General features: G+C 35.4%; 1 protein-coding gene across 3 annotated transcripts in view; it reads right to left on the bottom strand.

Annotated features, from left to right (window-relative positions):
• Positions 1–35: 35 nt before the first annotated feature.
• LOC128021229 (Kv channel-interacting protein 1) overlaps positions 36–15,348 on the bottom strand; it is a 35,478-nt gene continuing 20,165 nt past the window's right edge. For 2 of the 3 annotated variants that reach the window (XM_052608284.1, XM_052608286.1), the window contains exons 2-8: positions 3,267–3,391; positions 2,466–2,535; positions 2,282–2,352; positions 2,082–2,189; positions 1,899–2,003; positions 1,449–1,511; positions 36–1,113 (exon numbers count right to left, since the gene is read on the bottom strand). In XM_052608284.1, the coding sequence (XP_052464244.1) occupies positions 1,066–1,113; positions 1,449–1,511; positions 1,899–2,003; positions 2,082–2,189; positions 2,282–2,352; positions 2,466–2,535; positions 3,267–3,391 (590 nt within the window). In that variant the 3' untranslated portion in view covers positions 36–1,065. Of the gene's footprint in view, positions 1,114–1,448; positions 1,512–1,898; positions 2,004–2,081; positions 2,190–2,281; positions 2,353–2,465; positions 2,536–3,266; positions 3,392–11,857; positions 12,095–15,348 lie in introns of those variants that run through there. The other variant, XM_052608285.1, reaches the window with a different exon arrangement.

Raw genomic sequence — 15,348 nt, 5'->3', positions numbered from 1 at the left:
GAGTATACACAATAAAATAAGAAAACACAACTGAATGTTATTCCACAAATGTTTTTAATCGGTTTTGACTGAGATATGAATTGCACAGCATATTTCTAATACTTTGTTTTCACAGTTTATATCTGCCTCATCGGACATTTCTTCATGTGGCACCATACTTGCAAGTATATAAATAGCTTATATGTCTTCCGACTGACACTGACCCATACATAATTATTTTTCCTTTTCCTTTCTTCTATTTGTCCTTCTTGAAAGTATGCAGAGGTATCTGGGGACAGAAGGGTATCCAGGGACTAGATTGTCATTTGTTGGGTTTGAATACAGTTGTTATTTAGTAGTTTCCTAAATATTCCTGACTTACTTCCATACTTAGACACACAGACTTTTACTTTCTGTCCCACCTTATTCATTCAGATCTGGTGGGCAAAAATGGCTTGGAAAGTACTGAAATGTACATTAAGCGGTTGGACTGGAAACAGCAATTGCTAATAAACAACGGTTACAACACAAGACAATCAACATTCAATTAAGTATCCTTTAAACCCAATGTCATAGATAAATACATCATAAAATTATTATTATTATTTTATTTTTTTGAAGGCCAGCATTATTTTCAAGCAACTCATGGGGAACAAATCTGCTGGCTTTTCTCATGCAAGCTCTTTTGGCAAAGAACGCAAGGTTGTATTTCCTCCTGAATGCAGTTCCAGTACAACAAATGTAGAGTCCTGAGATCTAGGGTCAAGCAAATGAAAAAAGCTTGAGTGGCTTTCTTTTTCGTATAGGGAAGACGGACGTTGACCATCACCACCCACTAAGGAAATGCCTTTCAAACATATTATTCCATGGCTGGATTAAAGTGGATTCTGTGATGGCAATTTCCCACAACGCCAGCAAGAAAAAACATGGAATATGTTACAAAAACTGAACAGAGAGAGAAAAACAAAGCAGACTCTCATCCCTCTCTGGCCATCATTCCCCCAGAACTCAGTTCAGTGAAATATAGCAAATATATATTTAAACGTAAAATCCCTCTTGCATTCTTGCGTGTTCTTTTCTTCTTCTCTACATCACATTTTCAAAGAGCTGTATGGATCTCATCATGTTTTCATCCTGGTGAAAAAAAATAAGAATTTTTTAGATGTAATTCATTAGTTTGACCACACTGCGGCAGTATAACCTTTTCACACTTGATCCTATTATATGACCATTGCAGAGGACTGTTTCTTTCTTTCTTTCTTTCTTTCTTTCTTTCTTTCTTTCTTTCTTTCGTTTATAATCATACAGTATGTGGCTTTTTCAAGTAGGCTAACTAATGCTGTTTTTGAGCCATGAGTCATTTTGCAAGTTTAAGATTACTATTCTAGCAGAAATAAATGTCAAATAGTGACCGGATGCCATAAGAATAAGGCAAAGATAAATAAATTCCAGCATGTGTATGAACAAACCTCCTGACAGGCAAGGACGAACTCTTCTAATGTTACAACTCCATCTTTGTTTTTGTCCATTTTCTGTAGGAGAGAGAAAATTGATTAGGGTTGCGCTGACTTTTTTTTTTTTTTTTTGTCTGTAAAAATCACACATGGATAATTGCTATGGAGGAACGTAACATAAGTAAATATGTTATCGTGAGCAAATGATTTATCACAAAATTAAAAGAAATGTATAAATCAATAAACATAAGTATATTTTGAACCACATTATAATAACACATTCAACACAATAACACATTATAATAACACCAATTTAATTGAGTATAATGGAAATATTGTGTGTGTGTGTGTGTGTGTGTGTGTGTGTGAGAGAGAGTTAATTTTTAATTTTAATTTTTTTCATTTTGTTGCAAAACTTAAACTTTTATTTAACATGAAGTAAATAATTAATTCCTAAATACTGACCTCAAAGAAGGCATCCACATGCTGTTTTGGTACATCCCCTTTTAGAGCCGGATACGTGTACTTCCCCATCATGTCATAGATGGCCCTCACTATCTCTGTCATTTCCTGGGAGGTACATGAAGACTGAGTGGGTTATTGAATTAAGTTGTGTTAATTATTGCTGCCTATTTAAATATGATATACCTCCTTATTGATAAGTCCATCTTTGTTAATGTCATAGAGATGAAACGTCCATTCTAGTTTCTCTCTGACCGTCCCCCGCAGTAGTGTAGATAGTCCCATCACAAAGTCCTGAGAGAGAGAGACAGAAAATAAATCCTGTGTGTAATGTCACTAATATATATATATATATATATATTGCCAGAACAGCACATTGTTCATACCTCAAACTTTATGGATCCATTATTTCTGGTGTCAAACGCATTGAAGAGATAATGTGCATATGTGCTGGCATCTGGTACAGCAATGACAACAGATGGAAGCATTAAACACTTTAATTCTCTAAAATGTAGCTGTTGTACTTTAAAGAAGCATGTCATATTTAAGGATTTCTCTTTTTTTAAGTACCTCCATGTGGAAAAAACTGTGCATAAATGTGTTTAAATGTCTCCTCATTCACCACTCCACTTGGACACTCCTGAAAGGAAAAGAAAACACATTATTAAAATTATAAACATATTATTGACTTGAGACTGAGTCTTGCACATGCAAATATGATATAATAAATGAAGCGCCACAGGCCCTTAGTAGATATAATTGGATTAGTTAAATAATAAAATAGAATATTTTTTATTATAATTATAAATGTGATCTTTATACATTTATTATTATTACACATTTAAAAAATACAAAAAAAACAACAACAAAAAACACCTGCAGTTATGTAACAGATTTTATTTTCATGAGAATGGTGAAAAATATGATGGGCTTCAATGCTTGAACAAAAAAGGGTTGAGAAACATTGCCATAAAATACTACACAGTGTTTTTGGTAAAGCTTTTTAACAGATTTATGTGGGTTGTCAAGCCTTACTGTTTATGTGTGTTTAATAGAGTGTGAATGCTGGTATTGTGAAATAGCTGACTGTTGCTTGAGGCTAGCACACAGTGATTAGTGACACGTTGGATAATGCATAGAGGAATAATAAGAGCTTTCAAGACAGATGAGACACAGCAAACAGAACCACGGGGACAGTATATGCAGATGAGATGTGATGATTCATAAGAGAAGTTATTGAGGCACAAGGATGCATTGCATAAACACTATAAGCTTCTTATCAGATTCCAAAATGTGTCAAAAGATATTTGTGTAAAGTAAATGTGCAGATGTGGGAGTGATGCAAAGGATGAGAAATACCGCGCAGCGTACATTTTTGAAGCCTCTGTAAAGAACTTGTAGCTCTTGTTTGGTGAAGTTTGTCTGCGCCTCAAGCTGCTCAAGACCCTCCGGCCGATGGGAGACCATTGTCATCTCTAATTCATCATCTATATTATCTAGAGAGAAAAAGAAAGCAACGTCAGTTTCAGGCTGAGAAATGACCACTGCTTGCTCAGAAGTTGCTCTTTCACTGTACAGTAAATAAAAACTTATTCTCGGATGCTCCTCCTCAAGTTTCTTAAGAGAAATTATTTTTACACATTAACCTTAATAGTTTTCCTTTTCTTACACCTCTGGGTCAAATTATGCATATGACATTGCTTTCCAATGCTACGCAGATGATATGCAATTATATGTCCCAATAAAGCATGGTGCCACGGATACATCCTGTATCATGCCCTACTTCACCAAGATTTGATTTAAACAAAAAAAAATCTGAAATTAAATGACTCCAAATCAGAGGTGCTTATACAGTAATTACCCCATGGTGCTATATAAATACATAAATAAATAACCCTGAAAATGACTGGCCTTTAAAAAAAAATACTTGTTTGTGGGTAATTTTACCAATGTTCACTCAAAAGTACATAATACTCAATAAAAAAAAGAAAAAAAGAAAAGTACTTTCACACAATTTTTTTTCTTTCTTTTTTTTTTGTATGCCAGTCATTTCCTAAGTGTTGGAAAGAATCCTCATGCTAACTGGCTGCCACCTCTGTAAATATGCCAGTAGCGTAGTGTTGTTTGATGAATATTAAACAATGGAACACTTTGTGCTTTACAACTGGAGACAACGGGAGAATAAGTAGCTGCAAGGATAAATAAGCAGAAAAAGCCAAAAAAAAAAAAAAAAAAAAAAAAAACCGCCATAAACATTGAAAAATTGTAAATACAAATTAGAAAGATTTAATCACAGAGAAAATCCTTAGTAATGCATAGTAACACATTTTACATTATAATGTAATCTAATTTGCATCAAATTCAGAGACCATCATGCTGCTCCACATTCATAGATGACAGTACAATGTCTAAAGGTGTGGTCAGAAATTTGCAGGTGAAAAAGGTCCATTGTCTATAGTCAATAGGGTATTAATGTATGAAGCACAGGTCACACAAAAGTCACTTTCAAACAAAGAAGCTTTCAGTTGGTCAGCATGAGAATCCATGTGACCATCCTGAACCTGATGGAAAATCTGCTGCTAAATCATTTACTCTCAGACAAAATTCCTGATTGTGTGGATTCCTAATGAAAGGATTTTCCCCTTCAAAATGCGTTGAACAACCATAAATTTGACCGCATAATAAAATTCTTCTCAGATGTAGCTGGTGAGATTATGGAAGCATGAATGTCAGTGGTGATTAGAAACACACACCGTTTCCCTTTGCAAAACCAGAAACTGTGCTCGGGGCAAACCCACAATGTACCCCTCCACTTCAAAGACTTTCACTTTGGTAGGAAAGAAACTTGGATGACATGTGTTTCGAGATGCACACACACACACACAGGCTCACACCTGTGCACTCGCCCCCTGCAGGCCTTGCTTCTGCTGCTGCTGTGTCAGCTCCTGCAGAATGATTGGTTGTGGGCAGAGAGGCAGATGGGGTGATGGGGGAAATCAGTAAAATGAATGAAAATGGCCATGGGTGGCTTGAGGGAAGTCCTTCATCTTTCTCAAAACACTGGAGAGCCATTGCATCTCAATATAAATGCTCCAGCCCTTTATAAATGCCCTGGTTTTCATACAACCTCCCATATATCCTCTAACACACATGTGCATATATACCCATAAACATAACGGGTAAAGGTTTATAATATTCGAGATGTTAAAATACTTTCTCATTTTGTTACATTGATTAAGTGTGCAGAGGGAACTGTAAGAAAGCTATCCGTAGGCTCATTTCCCTGAAGAGTATGATCATAGTGCAGCTTTCAAAAGCTTGATTCGTTTGAGGAATTGATTGTGTCACCTTTGACTCTACCAATATTGTGACTTTGGGGTGTGTGTGGCTACCTATAAAAGATTGGCTGCTAATGTTAGGGGCGTGTGCCTAAATTAATGAGGGATTTGGACCATATTGTGGTTAAACCATTTGTTGGTGAAAAGATTGAACTATTTTGAATTAAACTTTCAATGCCAAACTATTACCTCAAATTTCCCCTTGCAATCAACATATGGTCACATCAGCTTTATGATGTATAGCAGAGCCAGCAAAACAACTCTCAGCCACTAATGAGTTTTATTCATTCTTTATTTCCTATAGTGCTCAGCATTTTCTGAAGACACAAAAGCACCAACACAGTCACACAAGAAGATAAAGAATGACCTCATTAGCCATTTCCGGATTTTATGGAAAACAACAGATTTCGTCATGTTTAGCAGATTTTCCCAGCTAAAGACCTGCTTAGTATGAATGTCTGGGGTCCTATCAGGCTGTCTTATGCTGGTTGGTAATTTGTGGCTGAGAAACCATTATGCTTTTCATCAGCAAAATTTCACCCGCATGATATTTCTGGTGAAACTGATTGACAATGCAGGTTTGTAGATTTTGGACATCAGCTTTCAAAATATAACATGCACTACTATTAAAAAGTTGATATTTAAAGGTGCTATATGCAAAAATTGAGGTAAAAATATCCATAACATGACCTACACGCATCAAAAGAATGAGAAGAAATAAGGGCGATGATGTCATAAAAAAAATGTCAAGTTATAGTGCTGCAGAGATATCAACCTTAATTAGCATTAGCATTACTAGCCGCGGCCCGACAGGTGTCGTAATACCAGTTTCAGCCATGGGAGGCGGTATGCGGGCAACATAACCACCAGCCAACCTGCAATACACGAATAACTCGCACGGCTTGTGGGCGTGTACTTGAACCTGATATCAATCATGTGGAAAGTACAGCTCCCTACTTCATTTCAGTCCAGGGAAGAGAGAGAAATGATGTCTCAAGCCCTTGGCAAGAGACCCCTACCACCACCACCCGCTACAGGGAAACAACCACGCTCGGAATCACAAATCAAATCCAATAAACAAAGGAGCCGAACCAGAGTAAACATCGGCACTGCTTCCCATCACTGGAGACAACTGATGGACCATAAAGAAATGAGGCTCGACTCCGAACTTGCAACATTTCTAACAGTAAGTTAGATGCTGTTAGTATTTCGCTAGAAGTTTGTTTTATATGTTTGTGTTTTTGTTTTTGGGAAGTTATAACATAGCAATGTATCGAAGGCTGTTCGATAAACGTGCTAATGTTAGCGATGGCTAACCGTAGCTGCATTTGATAATTAGCTAGCTATAACTTAACATTACCCATTTTATTATATCATAACTAACCTGCTCTGTCTAGTATGTTGGTCTCCGTGTCCTCTTTGCTTCGTGGTTTTTCTGTGCGTGAAAAAAAATGTGTGGCGTGAAAGCGTGTGAAAAGAGTCAATTGCGTGTGTCTCACGCTGAATGCTTGAGAGTTGGCACATTATTTCCCAAGCAGAATAAAGGACAGGTTGATTATTGCTGTTTAGCGTTTGTATTAATCTATGATGTGTCCCTGTTTGCGTACAGGAACATAAAAAATAAATTAAAAGTGATACGTGGACTAAGGTGTCTGAGATTGTTCATTTTAAGTAAAGGATCCTAATATTTCGTCCACAACAATATATAATGAGGTTAACTTATAACTCCTTGTGGTTAGTCTGCACGAGATCAACAAGCTTGTTTGCTTTGTGGCCGCTTTAAATACAAAATAAGCATTCGATCTACGTTAGATCATCTGAGCGCTCACAAATCTTTCTGCAGCGTCATGAGCAGAGCGGCAAGAGCGATTTCTGACGCTCTCGACGCCGGCGGTGTGAACCATAGACAGTAAAAGAAATGGACACAGCGACCCCATTGGAACTCAATTGAGACAAGTGAAGCCCATTTTTAGCGTTTTTTAGCACTTCCGTTTCTGACGCTCAGACTCAAACGAAGCTTGACGACGTCAGCAACCTGTCTGACAGATGTAAATCTTCTAAGTAGCTGTGCGTGCAAACTGCCATTGTTAATCTTGCAGAGACGGCGAGCTTGAGCGGGGAGTTCTTTGGCGTGAGTGAGCAGGAGTAAGTATTCTGATTAATTATTTTGTATAGTATTTTAAAATGTAACGCCAGTACGCAATATTAAGTTAAATGCCTGCGAGATTCTCCTCCTGTCTGTACGGTAATGCGACAGAGAGTCGAGTGGTTATGACGCAATCGTTAGCCTATTTTTTCCAAAAACTGTTTATACGGGGCCATAATGTAACATAGAAGGTAATGGAGCCCTTTATACATTGTCGTGTATCTTTAGAAATAAATAATGGACAAACGGAGTCTTTAAACGCCTCAGATGTAAAGTTATTCGCTGTCAAAGTGACGCCAAAATGAATGGGAGTCAATGGGAATGCTAACGCAAGTGAAGTTCTGCTAAAAGATGGCAGCCCCCACCCGACTTCAACTTCCGGTCGAGTTCCTTGCCGCCTGGTGTGAACGCACAGTTAGGCTTCGGCTATGGCTGTAGTGTTGTTGTGAAAGTAGGGGCGGAGCATAGAGACTATGCCGTTTCTCGTTTGTTACTCTAGAGTAGACCAATTCACTTTATTGAGGCATACTGCCCCCATCTGTTATGGAATGTGGAGTATGACTTGATTTTTTTTTTTTTTTGCCAAACATTACAGATGGCACCTTTAAAGAAAAGTAATACATTTATTCAGCAAGGTCCCATTTAATTGATCTTGATTTGCTTTAAAATCATAACAAGTAATGCTGGGCATTTTATTAATCAAAGATTTCTGAAAAAAAGTACATTTTCTACTAAAATATTAAGCAGCACAACTGTTTTCACCATAATAATATAAAACGTTTATTAAGCATCACACTTTGATCATGTAACTCAGGCTGGAGTAATTGCTGGTGAAAATTCAGCTTTGACATCACAGGAATAAAACATGTTATATAAAACATTGAAATGCAAAGCAGGTATTTTTAATTTGTAATAATATTGATGTATTGACTATAAAATTAATATTTTACAGTTATGTTAAAATAGTGCATTAATTGTATAGACTGCTTTATTAATGAGTTTAAGAGTTTAATAGCTGCTGGTCACTATTTGCTTTCATTGTATTGAAAAGAGCAACAATATCATTCTGATAAGCATCTTATTTTGTGTTCCACAGAGAAAGGGAAGTAACACAGGTTTAGAACAACATGAAGGTGAGTAAATGATGACACAAATTCTTTCAAAACATCACTGTAATGCCATCTAAAACACAACTCTCCACAGTCAAATATCAGTGTTTTCTTCATTTCTTCAGATTCTACAACATCCTCCTTATTTCTTGGCCAGTTCTGCTTCAGTCTTAATCTCTGTCAGACAAATCAAACAAATTCTGTCTCTTTGGAAAGACTGCAAACCATTTTAACAAGCTTGACAAAATAAGCTGAACTGAATTATAACAACAAAGCAAACTGCATCCATTAGCAATGTATTTTGAACAACTCCCAGATATTGTATGATCTGTCTGATAACTGTGATGAGAATGTAATGGATAGATCTCACTGGAATGACTGGAAGAGATGCTTCTGCTAATGCAAGAACTCAACAGGGCAGCAACCTCATCTCATCACTCTTAATTATCACCTCTCTCACAGATTTAATGTTCTTTTTAACACATACAAACTGATGTAATAGTGAGAATGAAAAGGGAAGGTGAGAGAAAATGATGGGGAACACACCTAAGAAAGTAGTTTTAATTATCAGAAGAAGAAGGATTATGATAAGGATCATTAGAGAATGGAGGAGTAAAATGTCATTACATAAAAAAACAAAACAAAAAAAATAACTGGTAGAGTGGAAGAGTAACAGAGCACATCATGCTGAAACTATCTCCTTCCATCTATTTCTATCTCTTCCTCTTTAATGCTTAAAAAAGCTACAAAATCCTTGAAAACAGCGGAAGTAGGAACACACTAAAATTAACTTTAAAGACACATCCTCTATTTAAACAGCTATTAGTGCCATTAGACTGCTTCCTCTAGCACAGAGATGGAGGAAAGTCAAAAAACAACAACAGCACACGTCTTCTTGTCAGCCTTGTCTTTACAGATTTTAAAACTGAGATTGATTATGTACCTACTGAACTCATTAGGAAAATCACTGCAGATTAAATGTGTTAGCTAGATGCAATTGCAGTACAGTTTCTGACTAGTTATTGCTTAAATTAAAAATCGTTTTAGCTCTTGTAAGATTCATGTATTCAACTATTATTTTGCTTCCTCTGATGTTATTATCAGTGCAGAGATCACCGATTGAAATGTAGCTGGATTTAATGGCACACTTTAACACTGGTTGAAATGAAAACCAGTAATTATGACTGGAGAGTGTTTTATTTAGTTTTATTTTCTAGTTATGTATCTATTTATACATATTTTTAATGAGCCGAGTATAAACAATCAGGTCGAGTTTATCAATGTTACTACCATTTATTCTCAGTAAAAGACAAGTAGAAGAAAATAATAAATTGCAGTTCAGCACCACCATGACAGTACGTATAAGAAGACCGTGTCATTTGAAGCCAGCCCTTGACGTCAAACTCAACAATCTATATCCTTCTAAAACGTAGTTTACCAAAGCAAGCCGCCCACATTTAACCACAGGGAGTACTTGACCTCAGTGATCTGATAGATTTATAGGGGAAGATGTCAGAGAGCAGCGACAAATTGCAAGGAAATAGTTAAACAGCAGGATGAATATTCATGAGCAGCTGCTGTAAGGCAGTGCAGATCACTTGTTACTACAGCTCTAAACTCTGCTCTCATTAGGACTGGGGTTGGGACTGGAGTCACACTCCACACATATAGAGCTGAGAATCCAAGCAAAGGCCTCCGGACCAGTCAAACGTCTTGGATCACTGATCTTTGAATGGTGAAATGGTTTGCTTGGAGCCTAATGTCTCAAAGCATTTGTCATACGGTAAACTGTTTGGCTGGAGCAAAGGGAACAGAAGACCATCTGCCAGATGGCAGAAATTTATTAAGTAATTTAATTTTGCTTTAGACAATTTTAGGAGATTGTAGAAGAATAATTCACCCCCAAAATTGCATTTCTGTTCATTCAAATAATTTACTCTTCTTACTCTTCTTCGCAAGTGATTGTGCAGAATTTAAATTCATGAGAATTCAATTCATGATTATAAATCAGAACTGAATTGATTGCAGAAGGTTGAATAGAAATGACATGAAGTGGAATTTACTGAAAAATTATCAAAAGGCAGGTAATGCATTTCAGAGAAATGTGTTTACATTTTATCTAAATAAGTTATATTTATTGTTCTATCATTTCCTCCGTCTGGAAGCTTTAAAACACTTTCAAGTCTTGGCTTTTAGTTAACAATTATTTTATATCTGTACTTCAAATTATTATTAATTCATTTTTTTTTTGCTTTAATATTTGAATTTATATTAAAATGCTTTCAGGTTCATCGTATGGACACTTCTTATTTGTGGAGCAGCTTTTTAGTTTTTGGAGCTGCTCACCAGCATTGTATGTAAAAGAGCAGCTTGGACATTTTACGATATATATATATATATATATATATATATATATATATATATATATATATATATATATATATATATATATATATATATATATATATATATATATATATATATATATATATATATATATTTTTTTTTTTTTGCGTTTCACAAAAGAACATCACAATGACATAAAGGTGAAATATAAAATTGAAATAATTTTTGGAAGAATTATTATTTAGCTCTTCATAAATTAGGTATTCTGTAAATAAATAATAATAATGCAATAATTTATATTTAAATGTATAAGCAGGACAGAGTTCCAGTGTTTTTTAGATTGTCCCTTCAATTTGAAATGCTGATGGCCTCTAATTTAGTGCTTGACTGAATGAATAAATGCTCAAATGTAATCATGAATAAACGTGTGATATGTGAATGGATCGAGAACAGTAGCAGTGCTGTATAATATTCCTGTGTATAATGCTGCCCTTGCTTCATGTCGATCATAGCATTCCATCATCTGCTGTGCCAAGCATTAGAAAGCTGTCTCCATGACAACTACACCATGGCGCATGTGAACAGTACGGAGCCTGATATGTGAGCAGAGTGTTAAAACACCCGCTCATGTACAAACATGCCACACACACCCACACTGTCGATGATGTTTATCTGCGAGGGATGAGGTTAAACCATCATTTGTAAACAGCAGACCGTGATGTGTTGCCTGTCAACTGCATATCTTCTCAACCTCGCATCCGTTCTATCCTCTCTCAGCTCTTTAGTTTAACATTGTCTGTACATAAATCTCATCTTTTTAAAGTGTTATCTGTCTTTGAACACAAATAGGACACTCATTCTTTTCTCTAAGAGCTCTTTCAGCGACTAAGTTAGCCATTGTGTAATTGATTCAGTGTTGTCATTGATTCTTCAAAACTCTTCCAGTCTTTCTCCATTGCAGAACCATTTAACAATTATGCATTGTTGAGTACAATTTGGATAATCTGCCATTAGTTAACATACCTCTGGATGGCTGTCTTTGTCTTGTCTGCAAAGTCAATGTGCCCACTACTGCTCCCATGTTGTCACTGCAGAGACACGCGTGCTCAAGCTAATAAGCGTTGAGTCTGCCAGTCTGTGTTTCTTTATTGAAGCCCCTGCTCTTGTTTTCCTCTCCACTCTCCTCTAACTTCTCAGCGAATAAAGACAAGCTGGAATTTTTTCTTGCTAAAAGCATATGGTTCCTTCCTTGATGCCCCTCCCACAAATCTCTCTCTCTCTCTCTCTTCATTTCTCTTTCTTTGGCTTATGCTCTTGCTGTTTCTCCATGGTCCCGTTTGTTATTCAGTGTCAGGAACTGTTGCTGTGCAGGCGGATCAACATGATGGGAAACAGTAAGGAAATGTATTGGATTAAATGCTCCTCTCTGTGTTGCACACACGCAAACACACACACACACACACACACACACACACGCACACACACACACACACACACAAGCAGATCTGCTCCTTATGGAATTGCAAATTTCCAAACAAACTGAATATAGCAAGATGGATAGTGACTTTAGTTCACACTCTGCTGCTCTTAAATGCACAGGCATTTGTTGTTCTATCATGGTGGGGATGTTCAACTGATTTTTGTTGTTCTTATATTAGACAAATTATGTTTTGTGTCCTCTAACCCAGGGATAGGTAACGTCGGTCCTGGAGTGCTGATGCTAAACTCTACAGGACAGCAGGACCAACGTTGCCTATCCCTGCTCTAACCTTACACCTAAACCTCATTTTAAAGGGATCATTCACTCAAGAATGACCATTATTTAATACTCACACGTGTGGGTTTTTTTTTTCTGTAAAAAAAAACAAAAGATAATTTGAAGAATGTGTTTTTGTTTATACAAAGAAATAAAAATCCTGTTCAGTTTATAGTAAAATAGCTATGGTTGCCAGAAATTGACCCTAAAAATTTAGTGATGTTTAGCATATATTAGGGTGTAATATTGGTGCCTTTCTATGTTATAATCATATATCTCACAAACAATACAATATTAGGTAAAACAATATTACAAACAATAAATATTAAGTAAAAAACTGAAAATGTCACAAAACTGAACAAAAAGTAAGAAAAATTTAATTTTAAAATTTGAATGCCCTTTTACTGTTTTTCACCATAAATTATATGGTAATTAAAAATAAATAAATAAATACATTGTGAAAAACATATATTTTATAGTTTTGTGCTGTAAAATTACATAATTTTACAGTAATATTACATATAACCAATACAGTGAATATGTACAATTAACTAATTAACAGGTTTTTATTGTAGCATTTTTAGCCTTTTTCTGTAGAAAGATTACAAACGTTTTTCAGTGTACCACTTGCTGGGAACCCAGTGCTGATGATTTTACTACATTTCTGGACACATTTAGTCCCCATATTGCAGGCGCAACCTAATCTAGATACGTCAAATGAGCTGTGATCTGACTGTGAGTGGTTTGTTTCACCTTCCACTGTTCATTTCCAGTTATGGGCCTTTGTGCGTGTGTTTGTTTGAAAATTAGTGACTCAGATAAGAATATTTCATGGATCAAGTACTCTAAATTTGAGTTTGTGCACTGTACATATACCATTTTAATGCTTTATAAGTGACCCATATACTCTTGTTTGTTTATGTATTCTCTCTCATTAGTGGGGAACTGACCCCACAAACTTTTCAGATTAAAGAGATGGAAACAGAGATCAAGTAAACAGAAAGGGGAAACAGAAAGAAAAACAGCGGAAAACATATTGCCGTCGGTAGATGTCTGAGTATCAAAACAGCAGGTCTGAAACCTTATTAATAATCCAAAAAAGATGAGACTTCAGACGGACGAGCTTTGGGCTCAGAGTGTGGAGAGAAGTTGGAGGTAATGAGTAATTACATAATATCAACCCGCACTGCTCTGTGTTACGCAAATCCAGCAGGACTGACCTGAATATCAGGCCAAGATATCCAGCAATCTGCACTTCATCACTACAACCCGGTCTGCACAAAACACAACACCCTGAAGTTGAACCATCTGCTTTACACAGGATAAAGATGTTGGTATCAACATTCAAATTTCCTCAGAACACTTTTTTTTTTTTTTTTTTTTGATGTAAGACGTTTGTAATGCTTTTCTCACTTTGGCATTCGTCCTTGGAAGAGAAACAATGATATCCAGCAAACGACTGGCATGCATGAAATCCACGCAGGCAGGTGTAAGCCTCTTTTCTTGCTCAGTCTGCGTTAGACGTTGCTTTGCAGACGCCTCACTGAATCTGCTAATGCATTTGGGAGATGGTTCAACCGTTGGATGGTTACAGATGATTGACTTACATTTGAAAAAATATTCAGCGGTTTGAATGACAGCCTGAAACCTTGTATCACTGAGAACCTATAGTCATGGTGATATTGTTGAATAAAGTTTTGCAACTTTGGTACAGGAAGAAATGGCATAACAGAATTTTAACAGCAGTGCGGTAATAAAAAAAAAAAATAGCATTTGGATTATGTATGTTGGGATTTATTAATAATTAATCTCTTCTATTCCTGTGTGTGCAGATCGCCATTGTTTCTGCACAGCATTTCTTAACAAATATATATATAATATTTGGTAGTGTTGTAATTGTATTTTTTAAGCTGCTGATCTTTTGATATTTAAAAAAAAAAAAAAAATACGGAAAACTTTCAACTTTTATAAAAAGTATGAGTTGAAAATGTTAACATATATTAATATTGACATTAACATTAACATATATGAATATTTAAATATTAACATAACTATTATTTGTTATAATATTGTTTTGTTTTTATAGTGCTTAGCATGGTAGCTTAAAATTAATAAAATACAACCAATATAAACCATGCATATAAATTGATTAAAGCATGTGGAATTACATATAATTTGGGTTTGTTTATGCTAATCATTTATTTCTCAAGTATTGATCACAGATATGTATTTAATTTAATTTAATTTAATTTAATTTAATTTAATTTAATTTAATTTAATTTAATTTAATTTAATTTAATTTAATTTAATTTAATTTAATTTAATTTAATTTAATTTAATTTATTTTTCTTGTACCATGTCATGAATAACTAATTAGACTTCAGGTTTTCTCTATTTGAAAGCTTTATTTATTTATTGTTTAGTAACTTGTTTTGTGAAATATGGAATTCATTTTGTAATGCCCTCTTTTATGCAAAAAAACAAAATTGTATTACCCGCTAATTGTTAAAATTATCATGCCTTGTGTGTCAATTATTGAGCTCTTTGTGTTGTTTTGATTAGAATAGTCTTTAACCAATGATTAGACATAAGTCTTCAACATCACTAGGCTGTTTGCAAGGCATCTAAAAGGAAAGTCCACCATGTACAGCTTTTACTTAGTGAGTTAAACCTGTGAGTTCAACAAATTCACAAATACAAATCTAGTAATGAAACAGTACAGCTGCTGGGCTTTATATGCCATTCCTAGAGATACACT

The sequence above is a fragment of the Carassius gibelio genome, chromosome A10, assembly GCF_023724105.1.
Source record: "Carassius gibelio isolate Cgi1373 ecotype wild population from Czech Republic chromosome A10, carGib1.2-hapl.c, whole genome shotgun sequence".
NCBI lineage: Eukaryota > Metazoa > Chordata > Actinopteri > Cypriniformes > Cyprinidae > Carassius > Carassius gibelio.
This window is presented reverse-complemented; position numbering and strand designations above follow the sequence as displayed.